The sequence below is a fragment of the Gigantopelta aegis genome, chromosome 14 (assembly GCF_016097555.1).
Source record: "Gigantopelta aegis isolate Gae_Host chromosome 14, Gae_host_genome, whole genome shotgun sequence".
Classification (NCBI taxonomy): domain Eukaryota; kingdom Metazoa; phylum Mollusca; class Gastropoda; order Neomphalida; family Peltospiridae; genus Gigantopelta; species Gigantopelta aegis.
Window position 1 is genome coordinate 41983282 of NC_054712.1, and position 22119 is coordinate 42005400.

General features: G+C 37.5%; 1 protein-coding gene across 1 annotated transcript; it reads left to right on the forward strand.

Moving 5' to 3' along the window:
* Nucleotides 1-295: 295 nt before the first annotated feature.
* On the forward strand, nucleotides 296-21357 carry LOC121387987 (dnaJ homolog subfamily A member 2-like). Its single transcript, XM_041519174.1, has 10 exons — nucleotides 296-405; nucleotides 8273-8332; nucleotides 9109-9211; nucleotides 9772-9898; nucleotides 10195-10275; nucleotides 11873-12006; nucleotides 13661-13803; nucleotides 15961-16159; nucleotides 17691-17818; nucleotides 18719-21357. The coding sequence occupies exons 1-10, from the start codon at nucleotides 337-339 to the stop codon at nucleotides 18899-18901; spliced, it is 1227 nt and encodes a 408-aa protein (XP_041375108.1). The 5' UTR covers nucleotides 296-336; the 3' UTR covers nucleotides 18902-21357.
* The last annotated feature ends 762 nt before the right edge of the window (nucleotides 21358-22119 follow it).

Below are 22119 nucleotides of genomic sequence, written 5' to 3' on the forward strand. Positions count from 1 at the left end.
TCCCTCCTGTTAAACGCCTTGCACACACGCCTGCATTGGAAATCGAAACCTCTTCCTACTCCAAGCAATTTTTTTTTTTTAATTTTTTATTTATATTTTCCAGGGGAGCATGACTCGAGCTCGCTAGAAAGTTCGATCGCTAGACCTCACCCCACCCTGTGTCTGCACTTTACATAATTTCATGCACACGGGTCTGGGCGTAAAATGTGCTCAGGTGTCGTTAAACAAATGTTTTTCCTTTCTTCTTAGGTGAACTCCCCTGAAACCTGAAAGTTCCAGAAACGAACGCACAGCGCTGCGATTGGTTGACTTAGTGACGTCAGAACCTCGTGTAAGATGGCCGACACAAAGTTGTATGATATTTTGGGTGTGGGGAAAAATGCTTCAGATTCGGAAATCAAAAAGGTATTGTTGTTAAATCGCTGGATACATTTTCCATAGTTTCAAAAGAAGTCAGTGGTTTAATTTGGGGGCTGACTAATATTATGAATTCGATGGTGTAGAATGTTTTTTTTACAAGATGACAAAGACATTTTGATAAATTGTTTCCGTTTCGTCATCCTTGGTCATAGTTACGTGAATCCACGGTCATATGGGATCATTAGAACGGCCAGCAGTGCTGCACCTTGGCCGAAACTGAGTACGGGGGCCGCGCCTATTTGAAACTGAGTAGTGGTAATAGTAAAATAAAAATACCACCAGGCCACAGTAATATGGGGTATTTTCAACAGGCACAAAAAATATATATATAAAATTTATGAATAAAGAATTAAAATGGCACTTTTTTTTTCTTGTGAGTGGTTAGGGGGCAATTGCCTTCAAAAATTGTGGTTACATAGGAAATATTTCCACCAGTTTTCTTCTAGCCCTAACCATAGCCTAATGGTCCACACCAATGGTACATCAGGTTGTATCGCCTGTATCCAGATTTGACCTAAGTTTCGTCCCGGCTAGGTTTGTCCTCCAAGCGTGTCATTTCGCCCTGCCTCTCCCACCCTCATATAACTATTGTCTGTTTTTTTCAGCAAAGAGCTATTTTAACAGAAATAAATAAATCATGGTAGCGAGCTATGGCTAAAGATATAATATGTAATATTTGCAACTGCTAGTGATAATTAATTTTAGTGTTTGTGTCTTTATATTGTACACAAACAATTTTAATATGACTATTTTAAAAAAAGTTCATTTGCAACCAACCAAAACTGTATTTAATTTGAAGGTTCAAGCACGGTTTACGGGAGTGTCAATATTAGACTACAACACACCATATTGATATAATCTCTTCACAACAGAAAATGGCATACGGGAGAGGACACAAGCCACAAATATTTAGATCAAAATACACCTGGGGTGAAACAACCCGGATAAAGGGCGAAATGACCTTACCGGGGGACGAAACGACTCAGTCTCAGGTCGAAGATGGATAAGGACGAAATTGTTTTGGGGCGAAACGACTCGGATTCCACCCCAACCCTAATCACAACCAGGCTTTATGCTAAAATATAATTTTAGGGTATGTAATAAAAACAAAATGAATCATAAGTGCCCTCTTTAGATGGTTATGGGTTAAAAATCTTTTTATAATTAGACAATGTAGTTATGTACTTTGACAAATTTTTAACGGCTGTTCTCTTAAGTAGTATAATCTATCAAAAATTTTAAAAAATGTACTTCTAATCTATTGATAGGAAGAGCACACAACAATCTTTCTCAGGTCTTACGTTGGAAATAATCTTTAGTCTGTTAACAGATAAAAGGACTATTTCCTAGTATTTGACTATTAAAAGTGACCAATTTAAGGGACCGTAGCAAAAGTATTTTAAAGCCAAAAGAGACTAAATTTTCATCTAGAGGGGGTCAAAGAATTCACTAGGGTCATTTCATCTTTTTTGGAAAACAAGGCTTCACCCTCTAAAAATAAAAAAGGAGTTGAAAAACTATCTGTGTAGTTTCAAATGTTAATACACTTTTCACTGCAGACGACAATACCAAACCAGATGTGGAAACCATGTACAGCGCATGTTTTTACAATGCATCTTGAAGTTGAACACAGCCGAAATAGGACAGTGTGGCCAATTTACATTAAAAAAACAACGTAGTGATGTAGTTTTTTCGACTGCAATCGGTTGTATTTTAATTACAATTGTATTAATATCTCACAAAATACTTTCTCAAATTACATGAAATAAAATGCAGAGGCATTAGATATATTAAGGGTTTTTTCCGCCATGTTTCCTTCGACAATATGTATTGCCGTTTTTAAGATTATCTCGAAAGAGTGCCATTACGCTGAACGCACTCGAGATTTATCAAAACTCTTTGTAGGTATTCGAAATGTAGCCCGTGTGCTGTTTACGGAAACCCTGTTGGTTATGATGTAGATTGGCCACACTGTATGACGTACTGCGAGGAAATGTTTCCGCATTTGTTCTGAGAATTAAAACCGCCAAAATGCCTGCTAGACAGGTGAACCTGTTCAGCAAATTCACCAACGGAACCAAGAAGCTATCCTGATTAGTTGGTTTTATCAAAACTTTCATTTTATTAAAGAGAATTAAAAAAAACCCAGAACATTCTTTTTATTTATATCTAGATATTCTTTATTTTGTTTTTGTTAAAGGTAAACAGGGGGTAAAGCTTTCCCTGTCTCTTTCAACAAAAACAAACTGGTTCATATAGCACCTTGGGCACCTCCACCAATGTGAAGCCAAAGTTGCTCTTATTTTAGTGACTTGGGTTCGGGGGGGGGGGGGGGGGGGGGGGGGGGGGGGGGGGTGCAGAGAGACTAAATGATTTTTAGTCTCTTTTGGCTTCATATAATTTTGCTACAGTCCCTAAAACAAATTTATTCATAAACTAGTTAAATGTAAACAGCCATCTACATTGCAACCAGTATGGTCGCATGGCATATGCAGCCCTTGGAATTCTCTGCAGCATTTGTTTTCGCTGTGGACTATATTGGATTTCTTTTTTCAAGATGGGTTTTTTTTCCTTATTGTTAAAAATAAAATATACTTTGTGAACTGAAAACAGATTAAAAATAAATATTAAAATAGTAACTGCATTTTTATTATCAAGTATTTCACTACTATTTGAACCTCAGCGCCATTGTGCATGATACGGAAATGCATGTAATGTACCAGCATTAAGTGTGTACCATCTTGGTCACTGAACTCTAAACATTGAGTGTTCATAGCATGTACATTGCAGGAAGTATAAAATTATTAGACTAAGCACAAACAGATAATACATATTACTGGATTATTGATTGTCATTTACTAGTATTTTTTAAACTAAAATCCAGGTCTTCTAGAATTTAAATAAAATTCACAAACCATGGGATTGGTGATTTATAAAATTCACTAGCGATGATTGAATATCCACTATCTCTACTTGTGTACATGTGTATCAAGGGTTCTAAATTTAAAAAAATAAAAAAAATTCACTTCCTACACTGACCAGTGGTTTAAAAATTTACTAGTCATGCTTAAAAATTCACTTGCTAAATTTTAATCACTGATAAAGCCAATGAAAGAAAGTAAATCATTTTTCATTGTACAATTTCAAATACTGATATAACTGAGATTGTGTCTGATAGTTTGTTACTTTACACAACAGGTTGATACTTTATGTAAAACAAATATGCTAAAAAAAACATTTATTGGCTATTAGAGTAAAACAAAGGTAATTAATGAATGAAGCATTAAACAAATTAATAAAATTAAACATTAAACAATAAAATGGGAAGTCACTTCACCTCCCTACAAAAAAAAAAATTGTTAGCAAAAATTGTATCAGTTTAAAAGGCTCATAGTATAATACTCCCACAAATTGGTAATAAAATTCTTTTATTTTCTCTCTTTTATATATATATATATATATATATATATATATATACTCTTCAAAAGAAGAAACGCAAAACCACATTGTCGTAACATTTGGAGAATTGATTTCATTATTGAATGGTGAGTCCGATAATTACCAAATGTTGCAGGATTGTTCACAATTCACTCTAGTCCATTGTGAGTAAGTGATAAGACACACCACCAAGGTCAAGGTCATCTGGAGTCAATACCGGGTGTGGCCTCCGCGTGTGTTGACAACTGCCTGGCACCGCCTGCCCATTGAAGCAACCAGAGTACGGATGACGTCCCGGGGGATGGTGGCCCACTCGGCCTGCAGGGCTGCTGCCAGCTCGGGCAGGGTCTGGGGCTGTGGTTGTCGGAGGCGTCGGTCCAACTCGTCCCATAGATGCTCAATTGGGTTCAAATCCGGTGATATCGATGGCCAAGGAAGGACATTAATGTTGTTGTTCTGTAGGAAAGCCGTTGTGAGACGTGCTGTGTGAGGCCTGGCGTTGTCATGTTGGAACACTGCGTTGGCGTTGGCCATAACTGGAACGATGTGTGGCCGGAGGATCTGGTCAATGTAGCCCTGTGCATTCAGGTTGCCCTGCACGTGGACCAGGTCAGTTCTGCCAATGTGTGAGATGGCTGCCCACACCATGACACTACCCCCGCCGAATCTGTCCACTTCCTGCACACAGTTTGCCGCATAACGTTCACCACGACGCCTATACACGCGACATCTTCCATCATGACGTCGGAGCAGAAATCGGGACTCGTCACTGAACCACACCTGTCTCCATCGCAGTTGAGGCCATTGTCGATGAATCTGGCACCACTGCAGTCGGGAGTTGACGGTGTTGTGGTGTTAAGATGACACCTCGAACTGGACGTCTGGCACGAATTCCTACCTCACGTAGGCGGTTCCGTACGGTCTGGTCGGATATCCTGCGCAAACCTGGTATTGCTGCGGCTGTGGAGGTGGCAGTAGTCAATCGTTCCCGAAGGTGGCGTACCCGGATGTAGCGGTCCTGCCCGGGGGTAGTGACCCGTGGTCGACCGGATCTAGGGAGGTCACGTGTTGATCCATGTTGCTGGTAACAGTCCCACAGTCTGGAGATGGTGCTTGGGGACACATGGAATGCCCTGGCAACGGCCGTTCTGGATTCGCCTGCGTCTAGTCGGCCGATGGCATTGTTTCTCTGCGGTTCACTGAGACGTGGCATGCCCTGGATTGTCAACTGTCGGCCAGATACAGAGGCCAGGCAAGCGAACACCCTGCACTTTTATACTGTCGGTGTTCATGTTGCACGTGCAGACAACGCACGTGCAGTGGTGACATGGTTTGCACGTGGCTGCGTTTTTGCAAATATTCACATTTTGAAACTTTATTTTACAGTAGCTGCGTTTTATCGAATGTAACCGTGGGAATGTGTTTGAGGACATGCAATGACCTTATATTCACAAAGCATGAACCGGTAGGAAACATAAAATCGGAGTTATAACCCATTTGTACCCTTTTGCGTTTCTTTTTTTGAAGAGTATATATATATGAAGGTACATTTTTATATTTGTGTTAATTCATCATATAATGTACTTGAATATAATTTCTTGCAAGTCTTGCAAATTTAATTACGTAATGTTTTAATGTAATTAAAAAAAAAAAATGTATTTGGAAGTTTGTAAAAAAAAAAATGGTTATGTGCAAGTTTTAAAAAACCTGACCTGATTGGTCACCGTTTACCTGATTACACCTGCACTGTGTTAGAGTAACGACTGTTTGGATGCCAGTCACTTATTAGTTACAGGAAAATGGCGTCAATAGATATTGCTTAACTTGGACTTGAATAAAATTATGTCAGTAGGTGTGTTCATTTCAGGGATGGGGCATAGATTACTGGTGACCATATATTCATTAGTGAACTGTGGCATATGGAAGAAAATTAAAAGTATTGACTTGCAGATCCTTTATTCTTTTTTTTTTTTTTTTTACATATGATCGATGTTGGTTGATTTTTTTTTTCATTTGATGGTTGATTTGTTTCTAACTCACTGGCCATCCGGCTCTAACAATGTACATATTTGGGGAATACTAGTATATTTATGACTACTAGTATTTGTATTTAAAAAAAATATGATATCAGCGAATTCGCTGAGGTGAGTCCCTTTTTTTAATGGTTACAGTTTTTACGGTCCCGGTAAGGAAATTCGTGGGGTCCTTCTGCCCTCTAGGGGAAACACTGTTTTATTGTTTAACCTTTAGACTACTGGATTCATTTTTAACAAAAACCACATTGAGTGGGTACACGTTTATAATTTTTACTCACATATATTCACTTAAATGTTTTATAAATACATGAAATAAAGTTCATATATGAATCGGTAAGTATTATTTTCGTGTCTTTTTTTTTAATTTTTATTATTTTAGATCGGCTAATGATGATTAAAATTGGGCAAAACATCGAAAAAGTTGCGTTTACTTACAGGCATTTGTGGCCAGCTGTCCAGTATTTATGTCCATTATTCCCGATAACAGTGGTTTTCTGACCAGAATTTTTTTTTAAACCCTAACTACGATTCATATTGCAATATTTGGTAATTTTCGTTGTTGGTAAAACTATCAAATTTATTATCAAATTAGCTGTCACAATCAGCTATCGATCCCTGAAAATGACCGCCATTGTTGTCGAGCGAAAATACTTGCCGAAAACCACTTTTTGAACTCAAAATTTCAAGGTATTTTCATTTGAAAAAATCATAACAAAAGCCACCATTTTGAAAAAAAATCTTTTTTCTTTAATTATATTTCCGTTTCCGGTGAGTGTCGTGTGCAAAACGGCAGGAAATATGAATTGGGGAATGCACTGTATACAGAAGGTTAAATTATCCTTTTCCGTAGAACCCAAATATTTTTGGTCATCCTGGTGTTTCTTTACCGGCGTCGTGGTTAGCCATCGGTCTACAGGCTGGTAGGTACTGGGTTCGGATCCCATTTTTTAATCCAGATACCGACTCCAAACCCTGAGTGAGTGCTCTGCAAGGCTCAATGGGTAGGTGTAAACCACTTGCACCGACCAGTGATCCATAACTGGTTCAACGAAGGCCATGGTTTGTGCTATCCTGCCTGTGGGAAAATCCCTTGCTGCCTGTCGTAAAAGAGTAGCCTATGTGGCGACAGTGGGTTTCCTCTCAAAATCTGTGTGGTCCTTAACCATATGTCTGACGCCATATAACCGTAAATAAAATGTGTTGAGTGCGTCGTTAAATAAAACATTTCTTTCTTTTTTCCTGGTGTTTCTAATTCCAAAAATTATGTTGTTCATATTTTTAAAAATGCACATGCATCTGAGAAGTAGTGGTTTATTGATTAAAGTTCTAGTCTTTTTTTTATGGATATGTCCCATTTTAACTCTTCTTTCTATCTAGTTACCATTTGGGATTGCATAGCAATCTCTAAAACTTGCTTATACATCAGGGTTTCTGCTAGAGGGGGGCGGGATATTAGTCCAGTGGTCAATCGCTTGGTCGGTCTGGGATCGATCCCTGTCGGTGGGCCCATTGGACTATTTCTCGTTCCAGCCAGTGCACCACAACTGGTATATCTGGGGGATGGTGTATATAAAAAATACCTTGCTGCTAATCGAAAAGAGTAGCCCATGAAGTGGCGACAGCTGGTTTCCTCTCTCAATCTCTGTGTGGTCCTTAACCATATGTCTGACGCCATATATAACCATAAATACAATGTGTTGAGTGCATCGTTAAATAAAACATTTCTTTCTGCTAGAGGGTAAAATGGGATGGTGCCATACCCAAACATTTTTGCAGATTTTTTTTTTAAGTTAACTTGACAAAATTAATGACTTATCATTACTGTATGATTTTCCTAACCCTAAACGTAACCCATTTTCTTTCTGGGGGAGGCACCCACCTTCTCTCCCCCCCCCCCCCCCCCCCCACCCTGCCTCTCCCATACACTCTGTTGATTGTGGTTGCAAAATAAAGGGTCATCAAAGCACCCCCTAAAATGATCCAGCAAGAACACTGGTGAAAAGAATGTAACAAGGAATTAACAACTGTTTAATGCCTCAGGGGTGGGAATTCTTCTCGGATCCGCGGTTTTCCCCTCATAAAACATTGCGTTTCTCGCATTTTAATTATTTTTGTCTCCAAAATGTGTCAGATGGCACAGATTTTAACCTAGGATTAAAAGAATTTCCCGGAACCCTCTAGATTTTCTCTTTTTTAGAGTTCACCAATTCCCACCCCTGATGCCTTGTTTAAATACGTAAGTAGCAGTTTTGCTGTGATACATCCCGTCTGTGGCAGTTATTAGCAATAGTGAATGATTGGTAACTGAATGTGTGTGTGACTGATCTACATACATGTGTAAAACTAAAAACTGATTGTTAAAATACGTTATATTTTAGGCATACTACAGGCTTGCGAAGGAATACCACCCAGACAAAAATCCCGAGGCAGGAGAGAAGGTAAGAAATATATATATATACCAGAGCCGAGCATAATACAATTTTTATTCCTAATATATGATATTGATGATACTGAAACACATCATATAATCTCAAGCTTAATTCAACATGTTTTTGTAAATTGTATACGAAACGTTAATTCCAGTCCACTATTACTATATATTCAGTGGTCAATTAAACCAATAGGTCATTTTTAAAAGCTCGTTGGTATCGTTTCAAACGTTATTTTCTCCCATCCCTAGCCATGCAAGACAGACCCATTCCATGATGTCAGCCCATGCGGAATAAATTTAATACGGGGGGGGGGGGGGGGGGTGTATTACAGCATTGGTAATATATGACATCATATTAATGCGAGTTGGTTAGTTTTAGATCAATATTTTGTTATTAAAACCTTCATTATTTAAGATTCATTTTTAATGTTAAATTGCATTTAACATGAAACAGACGCAGAAAATATGATAAAACAGTCATATAAAGAAGTTAATTTTCAGCAATCTTTTTTTTTTTGTGTAAAATAATGTTTTACTTATTGAATGGATGGAAGAAAAACGACTCCGTCATGTGGGATAGAGAAAGTACATCTGAGGTGATGGAACTTTCGACCCAGGACAAGGCTTGCCGAGAAACATACATGAGGTTGTGGCATGTACATGTATGTAAGCAAACTCTAGGATGATAAAACCTTGCTCACAACAGGCAGTGCTTTTGAGTAACCATCTGAGACGAGAGCACTGTGTGGTATTACTTAGCTTATTGTGTGTTGATGTTTTCAGTTCAAGGAGATAAGTTTTGCTTACGAGGTGTTGTCGAGTTCGGAGAAACGGGAGACCTACGACAGATATGGCCTGCAGGGGCTCAAGGAAGGCGCAGGAGGAGGTAACTCAAATGTTTTGAAACATTATCTTTGGTTCTTCTTGTTTAGTGAAATAATTGTCGCGGTTGTGTTTAAAAACATGTTACGGAGCCAATGCACCACGACTGGTATATCAAAGGTTGTGGTATGTGCTGTCGTATCTGTGGGATGGTCCATATAAAAGATCCCTTGCTACTACTGGAAAAAAATGTGGGTTTTCTCTCTAATACTATGTCAGAATAACCAAATGTTTGACATCCAATAGCCGAGGATTAATAAATCAATGTGCTTTAGTGTAGAAGACGTATATTAGGAACGGGGCAGTAATCCCAGCTTTCACTAGAATAAATCCTATTCCTTTCCGATCCGACATTTTTTACGAGTCTATTTAACATGGAGTGCATGGGCAAGGCTAAAGAGAGTACAGTTTATATGCTTGTGAAGATACCAACAAATAAAATATTTAAATAGTTTTATATGAATTTGTGGACACGAGTGGATGTTTACAGTAAAAGCAATGTCACTTGTAGCAAGTGAGATATGACACTGTTACCATGTTGTGATCATTGTTATTGTATTTCAGGTTCAGGATTTGGAGGTGGTCTGTTTGACGATCTGTTTGGAGGCTTTTTCGGCTTTCCGGGTATGGGTGCTATGTCTGGGGGGCGTAACCGTCGGAAACGAGGAGAAGACACAATGCACCCACTGAGGTAGGAAGAGATCTTTACTGTTTGCACAAAACATTAAATTCCAATAAATATACTTTATTTTGCACACTTTAATTTTTAAAAAACCCAAAGCCAACAGATTTCTGTTTTTACAATAATTTGTTTCTGGGTGTATCTTATTAATGGATTATGCAACATTTCATTTCACCAAGGCCTGAATAGATGAATGCTTGTGACCCAGTAGTGAATAGCTGACGAGTAACGGATCATTGTGCGCCAGTGGTGTCGTTAAACCGAACCAAACTTTACACTGTTTTGTGTGTTTCGTTTTCTTTCAGAGTTTCGCTAGAAGATCTTTACAATGGCAAAACAGCAAAGCTGCAACTCAGTAAAACAATAATTTGCAAAAAGTGTAATGGGTAAGCATTTCGTAATATAGCTTCATTTGTGGATTTTATGATTGTGGTGAGGATATTTTGCCTTTTTATATCGTAACATGACATCTAACGTTATGTGCATTTACTTTGGTCAGCCCCACCTCAAACCCACTTGGTGCAAACAAAAAAGAAACAAGTTACTTTCTTGTGAATGAAACCATATCGGTGCTTGTGGTTTGAAAATCAATGGTGAGCAAGAAACTGCTCTCCTGAAATTATGTAGGAGAGCAATTGCTCCCAGTGTACCAATTCACAGTAATTTTGAATAAATATATTAACAATATCAGTGCTTGACCAGAGTTCACACATGCTTGAAAAGGCCCTAAATTTGAAGGGTTGCTTTAAAAACCCAATTTTAATGATCTAGCCCTAAAAAGTCCTAGATTTTACAGGCATATTCACAAAAGACCCTAAATTGGCCAAATAATCGATAGACATTTTTCTTCTTCTGGAAACATTGCCAAAATGATACCAACGATTCATTCGTAAAACATCGTCATTGTTTGTAACTTTGGGGAGCGCTTGATTGGTCATTCTAAAATAAAACATGTTTCTAAAATAGTAATCAAGAGTCTTAATCTCAGTGCAAACTAAATAAAACGGAATATTGTAAAATTACCTGAATTGTATCGGACATTTATGCCTATGTGGATTCTACATATTTATGTTAATGAAAATGTGTAGGACAGTTCTCTGTCGATTTCGACGGCCCACTCGAACACTCCCATTATTTTGTTGAGTTCGAAGGTCGTTGCAAATGGCAAACAGCAAAGTTTTAGTCCCTAAATTTTACTTACATTGACCTTAAAAAACACCTAAATTGCTGTATGAACCATGGTGACAAGGCGAGAAATTTTTCGCCCCTGTGGAAATAGTCAATCCTTAAGGACTGCCGTATAACTTTGATTCAGTGGAAAGAGCTATCCTGTATTGTTGTGAGGGTGAGGCCAGTTAGATTGGATTGGAGGTGGGGGACATGATGAGACTGTGTGACTGAAAGCAGTAATTGTTATAGGCCAAATTTAAGAAGCCTGTTTCATAAATATGGGTGTTAAAGCATTGTAGGTGTATGTAGTTAATGTATGGAAGACAAAAATAAGACTAACTTTGACCCTGACTTTCTCTCCTGTTTAATTAGTACTTGGATCATATCACAAAATTAATTGTGTTAAATTTGAGTTTTTCAGATTGTTTTTTTTTGTTGGACACTGGATTATTTGTATTGTAAACAATAGAAGACAAATAACTGTTCGTAATAAATTGACAACTGTTTGTAAATATCTGATCTCTCTCTCTCTCTCTCTCTCTCTCTCTCTCTCTCTCTCTCTCTCTCTCTCTCTCTCTCTCTCTCTCTCTCTCTCTCTCTCTCTCTCTCTCTCTCTCTCTCTCTCTCTTTTTCTCTCTCTCTCTCTCTGTTTAGCAGTTGGCTTCGAGAAATTATTCTAAGCAAAAGATGATTATTTCATTCTGCAGCAAAAAAACCAAATGTTTACTCATAAAACCATTATTAAAATTATTATGTTCATCTCAGAATACAGACATGTAGTTAGTATATCATGGCTCTGTTTGTGTATTTCAGGTTGGGTGGTAAACAAGGTGCAATGTCAAAATGTCGTACGTGCCAGGGTCGTGGCGTGAAGATCACTATGAGACAGCTGGGGCCGGGCATGGTGCAGCAGATGCAATCTATATGTCCCGAGTGTCACGGGGAAGGTAGGCAAACAAAACCTTTTTTCTTTGAGAAAAAAAAAAGCACCAAGTAGGCAAGCAATCCTGTTATAGTCTTCAGTTTTACATTAAATAACTCCATTGATCAGTTTGAAGTTGATAACAAATATTTTACATATTAATCAGTGATACACACACTACAAGAAAAAACCCCGACAGTTAATGTTTTCTTAACTAATGCTTGGGCAGGTAACAGTACTGTTATATTTAAAGTGAAATAGGAAAATGTAGCCTGTCCAGGATGCTGCTGATGTGGTATCTATAGTTAGCAAATCATTCGGTCAATAGAGAATACTCCCCGAGTGTCTTGCAATTCATAATTTATCAGCACGAGTTGATAAAAGTATGAAATTCAATGCTTGCTGAGGATTTTTATACTTTGATCAACAAGTGCTGATGTCACAAGACATGAGGGCGGTATTCTTTTTATCATCCATTATTATTCTTTTCATTTGCGACAGTTGTAAACAATGTTAGTAATGTGGGTTGAATGTCACTGTATTTGGTAGCAGTAGACTTGTTAACTAGCAAATTGACGGTGGTATGGCGTCACTAATGATAGGTTTAGTGCTGAAACATACACAGTGACGTAACAAAAGAAGCGATATCTCCTTGGAGAATATCGCAAATTATAATGCCCGCGATATCTCCTACAAAAGCCTTTAATGGATGATAAAAGTGCTTTATTGGTTGAATTTGAAAATCTGTCTTTGGTAGCCACAAGGGTGGGATGTAGTCCAGTGGTAAAGCACTTGCTTGATGCACAGTCAGTTTAGGATCGATCCACATCGGTGGGCCCATTGGGCTATTTCTCGTTCAAGCCAGTGCTCCACGACTGGTATATAGCAAAGGCCATGGTATGTACTTTTCTATCTGTGGGATGGTGCATATAAAAATTCCTTGCTACTAATAGAAAAGTGTAGCAGGTTTCCTCTCTAAAGACTGTTTGACATCCAATAGCAGATAATTAATAAATCAGTGTGTGTTGGTGGTGTCGTTAGACAAAACACACTTTTAACTTTGGTAGCCACATTTCAGATTGTGCTTGATTGGCTTCAACTAGTAGATGTGAAAACGTTCACATTTTGTCTCGAGCTTTGGATTGTAGTGCAACCTCATAAACATGGTACAGTAGATGCAGACCTTGTTCTTCGATGAAAATCTCGCAATAGCCTCCTGCTTTTCTCAAATCAAATGCATCTCTGCCCTTGGGTCCTTAACTATATGTTCGATGCCATATAACCGTAAATAAAATGTGTTGAGTGCATCATTTAATAAAACATTTCCTTCCTCTGCCCTTGGATCGCTTGATGTGTGGTCGGTTTGGGTGTGATCCCCGTCATTGGGCCCACTGGGTTATGTTTTGTTCCAACCAGTACACCACGACTGGTATATAAAAGGTTGTGGTATGTGCTATCCTGTCTGTGGTGTGGTGCATATAAAAGATCCCTTGCTGCATTAGGAAAAATGTAGTGGATTTTCTGTAATGATTTTCGAGTCAGAATTACCAAATGTTTGACATCCAATAGCCGATGATCAATGTGCTCTAGTGGTGTTGTTAAACAAAACAAACTTTAAACTCTGCCCTTGGAGAAGATTTGTTCTATGCATTTACTGAGCCCGAAGCGTTTGATTTCAGGGGAGTTGATCAATGAAAAAGACCGGTGTAAAGAATGTAGGGGCAAGAAGGTGACGAGCGAGACGAAAATACTCGAGGTCCACGTCGACAAGGGTATGCGGGATGGGCAGAAGATCCCATTCAGAGGAGAGGGGGACCAGCTGGTGAGTAACTACCATGTTGTACTAATTACTGTGTGTTGGCTACAACAACCACTCATTTAATAATGATCTGCTGCATCATTAACAGGCAGTGGTAAATGCTGTTCTAGGTTCAGCGAGTTGTATGATCACCCTTTCAAGACTCATTTGCTTTTTTTTTCTTCTGTAATCTCTTTATAAAAATGTACGTGATTTGTTCATCAAAACTAATTTATAGAGATACAACTGGTCTAATGTTACTAGTGTTTATTTACTAGTCGGGTATTGGGGTTATTGATTGTATAGAGATACAACTAGTCTAATGTTACTAGTGTTATTTACTAGTCGGGTATTGGGGTTATTGATTGTATAGAGATACAACTAGTCTAATGTTACTAGTGTTTATTTACTAATCGGGTATTGGGGTTATTGATTGTATAGAGATACAACTGGTCTAATGTTACTAGTGTTTATTTACTAGTCGGGTATTGGGGTTATTGATTGTATAGAGATACAACTGGTCTAATGTTACTAGTGTTTATTTACTAGTCGGGTTTTGGGATTATTGATTGTATAGAGATACAACTGGTCTAATGTTACTAGTGTTTATTTACTAGTCGGGTATTGGGGTTATTGATTGTATAGATACAACTGGTCTAATGTTACTAGTGTTTATTTACTAATCGGGTATTGGGGTTATTGATTGTATAGAGATACAACTAGTCTAATGTTACTAGTGTTATTTACTAGTCGGGTATTGGGGTTATTGATTGTATAGAGATACAACTGGTCTAATGTTACTAGTGTTTATTTACTAGTCGGGTATTGGGATTATTGATTGTATAGAGATACAACTAGTCTAATGTTACTAGTGTTTATTTACTAGTCGGGTATTGGGGTTATTGATTGTATAGAGATACAACTGGTCTAATGTTACTAGTGTTTATTTACTAATCGGGTATTGGGGTTATTGATTGTATAGAGATACAACTAGTCTAATGTTACTAGTGTTTATTTACTAGTCGGGTATTGGGATTATTGATTGTATTGATTGTATAGAGATACAACTAGTCTAATGTTACTAGTGTTTATTTACTAGTCGGGTATTGGGATTATTGATTGTATAGAGATACAACTAGTCTAATGTTACTAGTGTTTATTTACTAGTCGGGTATTGGGATTATTTATTGTATAGAGATACAACTAGTCTAATGTTACTAGTGTTTATTTACTAGTCGGGTATTGGGGTTATTGATTGTATAGAGATACAACTAGTCTAATGTTACTAGTGTTATTTACTAATCGGGTATTGGGGTTATTGATTGTATAGAGATACAACTAGTCTAATGTTACTAGTGTTTATTTACTAGTCGGGTATTGGGATTATTGATTGTAGAGAGATACAACTGGTCTAATGTTACTAGTGTTTATTTACTAGTCGGGTATTGGGATTATTGATTGTATAGAGATACAACTAGTCTAATGTTACTAGTGTTTATTTACTAGTCGGGTATTGGGATTATTGATTGTATAGAGATACAACTGGTCTAATGTTACTAGTGTTTATTTACTAGTCGGGTATTGGGATTATTGATTGTATAGAGATACAACTGGTCTAATGTTACTAGTGTTTATTTACTAGTCGGGTATTGGGGTTATTGATTGTATAGAGATACAACTGGTCTAATGTTACTAGTGTTTATTTACTAGTCGGGTATTGGGGTTATTGATTGTATAGAGATACAACTAGTCTAATGTTACTAGTGTTTATTTACTAGTCGGGTATTGGGATTATTTATTGTATAGAGATACAACTAGTCTAATGTTACTAGTGTTTATTTACTAGTCGGGTATTGGGGTTATTGATTGTATAGAGATACAACTAGTCTAATGTTACTAGTGTTTATTTACTAATCGGGTATTGGGGTTATTGATTGTATAGAGATACAACTAGTCTAATGTTACTAGTGTTTATTTACTAATCGGGTATTGGGGTTATTGATTGTATAGAGATACAACTAGTCTAATGTTACTAGTGTTTATTTACTAGTCGGGTATTGGGGTTATTGATTGTATAGAGATACAACTGGTCTAATGTTACTAGTGTTTATTTACTAATCGGGTATTGGGGTTATTGATTGTATAGAGATACAACTAGTCTAATGTTACTTTATGTTGCAGCCCGATATGGAGCCAGGTGATGTGATAATTGTTCTACAACAAAGGGAACATGACTTTTATTCGCGTGAGGGCAATGACTTGTTCTGTACCTACACTATAGGTCTCACTGAAGCCCTCTGTGGATTCCACTTCACATTAAAACATCTTGACGGTCGGGATCTTCTTATCAAAAACCCACCAGGGGGCGTTATAAATCCAGGTATGTATGACTCTGTACTGCTACCCACAGCTAGTAACTTTCTCTTGAATAGGATCGGGTAACACCAAATGGTTTGCCCTTTTTTGCCTGTCTGTTGTTGTTTTTTTCTGGGGTTTTTTAATAAATCCTGGTTTAGGATCTTCATTCTTGTTTCCCTGACCTTCTGACTACAGCAGGCAATATATGTACTAGCCGACACACTGCATGTCATATGCAATGCATTAACTAATTTGTATTTCCTGTCGTTTTGGTCATGTGACTGACAGGAAATAGTTTTGGTCATGTGACTGACAGGAAATAGTTTTGGTCATGTGACTGACAGGAAATAGTTTTGATCAAAACTTAAAGTGACTGCTTTACCTTCTTTCTTTCTTTTCTTTTGTTTTTTTGTGACAAATACCTGTGAATTTTTTGTCGAAAAGGTTGTTTTTGTGTGTATTGTTGCTTCACAACAATGGCAGAACCTCGTGATCATTTTGTGGAATTGATAACAGATTGTGGCAACTTATTTAATAATATATTTGGCTGCTTTACAGCAATGAAAATCGACGTCCATATCAAAGGACATCTGGCCACAAATGCGTATTTATAAGTAAACATGACTATAAATTGTTTTGCGTAACTTTTAAACAACATTAACTACTCAGAAAGTTTTTATTAAAACGACAAAAACAAAAAACAAACCGTGAACATACTACTTACCCTTTTACATATCAACATTATTTTATTTATTTATAAATAAAACATTTACATTGAAAATATGTGAGTAAATGCTAAAATCCTGTACTCCCTGAACATAGTTTTTGTCAATGAGGTTGAGGGGTTCTTATGGTATTTAAAACATTCTTATTACTATATGATAATGTTATCTTTAATACTTTACCTATCATTTCTGTTGATTTGCAGACTCTTGTGCTTTTGAGCCAACTGGAGATGAGAATATATTATACGTGGCTGTGGGATGCATGGGCTTTTTTATTATTGTTTTTGTGACAATTATGTAATTTAGATTGTCTGTGATGTCAAGTAGAAGTCATTGTTAAATTGGTGCTGTGTTATGTTTACCATTGCTGGGAAAAGAACGACAAAATCGCTACGAGATGTGAGGCAGTGTACTCTGAGATGGGAGATGTGTAATTATTGTGACATCAGCTGCAAGTGCAACTTATTCAAATTTTCTAAATTGTTGCTTAAAATGTTGCTTTTTCATTTCTGTCTGTTGGCGAATTTCGCTCCCAAGACACCGGCAGATATAAATATATGTGTAGCATTCACCATACTAGACACTTAATAGCTGTTGATTAAACATTGTGGTGATCCTCTAATATCATTTCTTCCAAGTTTCGTATTATGTCGAATGTCAGTGCATGCAGTTTTTAGTAGCTCAAAGAATAGCGGTATTATGCATAATCAGCTCCTCCTTGTTCCTATAGCAACATTACGGTTTGCGTTTCCTGTAGCAACATTATTCTTTGTGGTCTAAGTTGACAAGCCAAAATAACCTGTTTTTTGTCTTTTTTCTTTTTTCCAGGCATGATTCGTGCAGTAAGGAATGAAGGAATGCCCATCTATAGAAATCCGTTTGAGAAGGGAAATCTGTATATCAAATTTGAAATCACGTTTCCAAAACAGAACTTTATACCAGAAGACAAGCTAAAGGTTAGGATTGTACAAGTTACAAATGTGGGTTTTTTTACAGTTTGGTCCAGTTACACACACCTTTTAGGTGGGCATTAATAAAACCGCATATCATTTTAATTGCATTTGTTTCACATTAATTGTTGTACAATTACTGCAGAACCTAAGAATTTAACAAAATCTCGAGTAAAAAATCATCTTCTCTAACTAGAGCACATTGATTTATTAATCATCGGTTATTGGATGTCAAATATATGGTCATTTTGACATATAGTCTTAGAGAGGAAACCAGATACATTTTTTCATTAATAGCAAGGGATCTGTTATATGCACCATCCCACAGGATAGCATATACCACAGTCTTTGATATTCCCATTTGATAGTGCACATGCTGGAACGAGAAATAGCCCGATGTGCACACCGACCGGGTTTGATCCCAAACCGACCGTGCATCATGCGAATGCTTTACCACTGAGGCACGCCCCACAAAAGAGTGTTTACAGATTGGAAAGAAAGAAATGTTTTATTTAACGATGCACTCGACACATTTTATTTATGGTTATATGGCATCGGACAAATGGTTAAGGACTACACAGATGTTGAGAGAGAAAACCTGTTGCCACTTCATGGGCTACTCTTTTCGATTAGCAGCAAGGGATCTTTTATATGCACAATCCCACAGTCAGGGTAGTACATACGAGGGCCTTTGATATACCAGTCGTGGTGCACTGGCTAGAACGAGAAATAGACCAATAGGCCCACCAACGGGGATCGAGCGAGCACTTTACCAATGGGCTATGTCCCGCCCCTTTACAGATTGGAATGATACGGATTTAAGTTTTTTATTATCATTTCCTGGCTCTTGAAGCATTGCTATTACCGAGTCGCTTGTATATATTTTGTGGGTTTTTTTATTTCCAGGCACTTGAGGCGTTGTTGCCGGCGAGGACGGAGGTTGACATGCTTGAGGGTGACAACGTGGAGGAGGTGAACCTGGTTGACTTCGAGGACACGCGCAGCAGCGGCCGGGCTCGCGGCGAGGCCTACGACGAGGATGATGACGAGGACCACCACGGACCACGCGTGCAGTGCGCTCATCAATAACGCCGCCCGTCGACACGCCGTCGTCACGAAAACACATACACAGCTAGCTAGCATCACCGGTAACACTGGGCTCACCCTTGGTGTGCCGACTAAAATGGGAGTCAACCTCGTTGGGCCGACTACACTGGGGGCGGTCACTCTCGGTGGGCAGAGTCGGCCCGTGGCGCAGGTGTTGTTGATGTTGACAACGGTGTGTGTGACGTAGTCGTCATCTTCCACCTATGCGTAAATCTCTCCGCGTCTTAATTAGTTCTTTGTGCGGGACGTCAAATCTATGTTCAGTGAAGCGACTGGGTTTTTTTGAGATTTATTTATTTCTTGTAGAACTGTATATTTTTTTTTGTGAATGTGGATGCGAATTACAGAAGACGTGAAATTGATGGTTGTTGCTTTGTGAGCACTGTTTTAGACTCTTTCATTGTGTAATCCAGTATCATGGAAAAACTATAAATGTGCCCGAACAAAATTAGTTTTTCCAGTTTGTAAAATGTGATAGTTTGTTTTGTCTTCTCAACTCAGTATTTGTCACCAGCCTTCCCACAAACTCAGTAACCTGAATATGGCCATGTGGTTGTTTTAATCATTAATATTTGGTACTCTAAATGGTCAGTAACAGTTTCTTTCTAACCTGTCCTATGTGTTAAATTTATTCACAATTTGTTTTAAAAAGAAACTGGTCTGGCCAATTGAAGCAAATGTAACAAAAGTAAACCAATATCATTTGGGTGTGGGAACGTAAAGTTTTGTTTTCAGTTTAAAGGACTCATTGGGCTTGCGTATTAAAATGTCTAAAGTTGAGGGAAATATGTGTGTGTAAATAATGTCATGTTATGGTTGATCGTCATTTGTACATTTCCATCTTGCTCTGGAAATACACTCCTGTTTCTCACAGTTTGCTGAAATTGTTTTAAATAAGAATCGTGTTTTTTAGTCTTGGATACAACATTCATACGTCATTCGGTCTGTCGGTAAATTGTAAATCTTCACAAATTTGGTGACTTAATGCAGGGTTAGTTCTGCCACTCACCAAATTTGCCAGTTGCGAATTTCAGGAACAATTGGCGAATTTTATGTTGAAAAATAATGGTGGACTTTGCATATTTAAAGATGATTTGATGAATGGTTTTGCTTACACAGATCTAGCCCTGCTAATGTCTTATTTTGATCCTATCTTCACCCCTTGCCCAAATACAGTTGAAGATAACATACTGCCGTAATGCCTAATTAACAGTATCATGGAATATGGGAGACATTGCAATGCACAGGAATGATGTAAGTGCCTATCCCTACTCAGTTTATATATGTAGAAGCCCATTCTCTTCCCTCACACCTCCGAAAACCTCTGTCCTACCCACCACTTCACTTATATTATAAAAAGGGCAACAAAGAAGTTTTATTACTTTTTGTTTGAAAAGGAATGCGAGTTATGGATTAAACATTCAAACAAATCCATTCCACTATCTTGGACGTGAATTAATTTTTACTGTTTTTGCTTGTTTTGATCACTTTTTGAAAGTGAAATTCTGTAGGATATTTATTTGAATTCCTGATGTCAGCTGTACACCAACTGTTTTTGTCATCGTTCTTTGATGAACAACTCGCGCCCTTATTTTCCCCAAGTCCCAGCAAAGCTTTCCACATTTGTGTGTCCACGATCATTATTATCCCTCAATTGGCTCGGTTGATATTTATCGGATGTGATAACAAAATGTGCGTTTGTGTCAGTGTGTGTGTGTGTGTGCATTTGTGTGTTCTTAATTCTCTAGATGTATATAAGTTGGAAAAGTCTACATATTTATCACATTTTGTTGGCATTCAATCTGTACATAACATTTTGTTTAATAGTTGTATGTTTTAGTCTGTGCTCGGAGCTATAAATATTGCTATCATAATCGTTTAGTACACGGTTGCCCAGTTGTACCCTATCCAACGCTGTTCAAAATTATTTGGTGCCCCATTAACTTGATACATTAATGTTCTATAAACAAAGTTTAAACGCAGTTTTCTTAATATCATCTTTGTAAAAATTATAAAAATAATCCATTAATTTCCAAGATTTTATGGGTACATTATTTTACCCTCCATACCCTCTGTGAATTGGAACCACAACCAATTTGACATCACATACATTCATTTTTAACTAATAGCGTATGATTGGCTATTAACAATTATACATTTTAAATTTGTATGGAGTATTAATCTGAATTAAATGACCTATTGAATGTACTATGCCATACATGTATTTCTTTGTTCGTATGAGGTAATTTAAATGTGATTCAAAGCAGTCGTAAACTGTAAAAGTGAAGAAAAACAATGGGAACTTCTTTGATTTGAATGCATCGATTTTTATAGCTAGTATAAAATTATATACTTTTATGTTTGTCCACATCCGTAGGTATAAATGTGTGTTTTAAAGAAATCATATTAAATGCATTTATCTTTTGTGATAACTGGTATCTGGTTTGTTGTTTTCTTTCTTTTTTATATATTTACGGTGAGATTAGACTTAAAATGGCAAAGCTGTCATAAAAGCATCTGTACCTAATACAGAGCAGTGGCCATTCCAATTTCCCAGTTAACTATATTACATTCTACCCACAAAAGTAGTTTTAATACATGTAAAAATGCATAGTGATTTGTTTTCAACCCTTTACAGCTGTTTGGAGGTAATGCTAATATGAATAAATGCCGTTATCCACATTTGGGCATTTTCGTTATTCTGCCAAAAACTAGCCAGCTGCTCCTTCAAAAATGGTTGCCTGTATGTCTATGACTGCCTACAAGTAGCACTATACCAATTAATTTCTGGCTGGGTCAAAGTTCGAGGTGCACCGAACTTTTGATAGAGAAGTTAACACCACAAGTCCTGTGATTGGTTATAAATGTGAGTGTTGGTTGTAAAAAAAAAATTAGTTTCATCTGGGCTAAAAATGTATACAATTTTAATTCATCTAGTACCACTGTCAAGTAGCCTTGTGCTTGGAACATGTATGGGGTACATGTAAAAAAAAAAGTACTAAAATTTTGTGCGAAACTAGGGATGTTGTAAAAACATCTGGTTATACCGAAAATGAGCCATGAAAGGTACCATTTTCTTCAGTTAATACTTTTAGGTAGGGGTTGTAGTACTGATATAGTTTGGTTGATATATTGCATATAGTGTTTTTAAACACAAACGTTCACATGGTCGCCTATGGGATTTGAATTGGTATAGTCCA

Coding starts and splice junctions, on each gene's coding strand:
- LOC121387987 (XM_041519174.1), top strand. CDS start 337: ATGGCCGACACAAAGTTGTATGATATTTTGGGTGTGGGGAAAAATGCT. Junction 8,333..9,108: donor ATCCCGAGGCAGGAGAGAAG/GTAAGAAATATA, acceptor TGATGTTTTCAG/TTCAAGGAGATAAGTTTTGC. Junction 17,819..18,718: donor TACCAGAAGACAAGCTAAAG/GTTAGGATTGTA, acceptor TTTTATTTCCAG/GCACTTGAGGCGTTGTTGCC.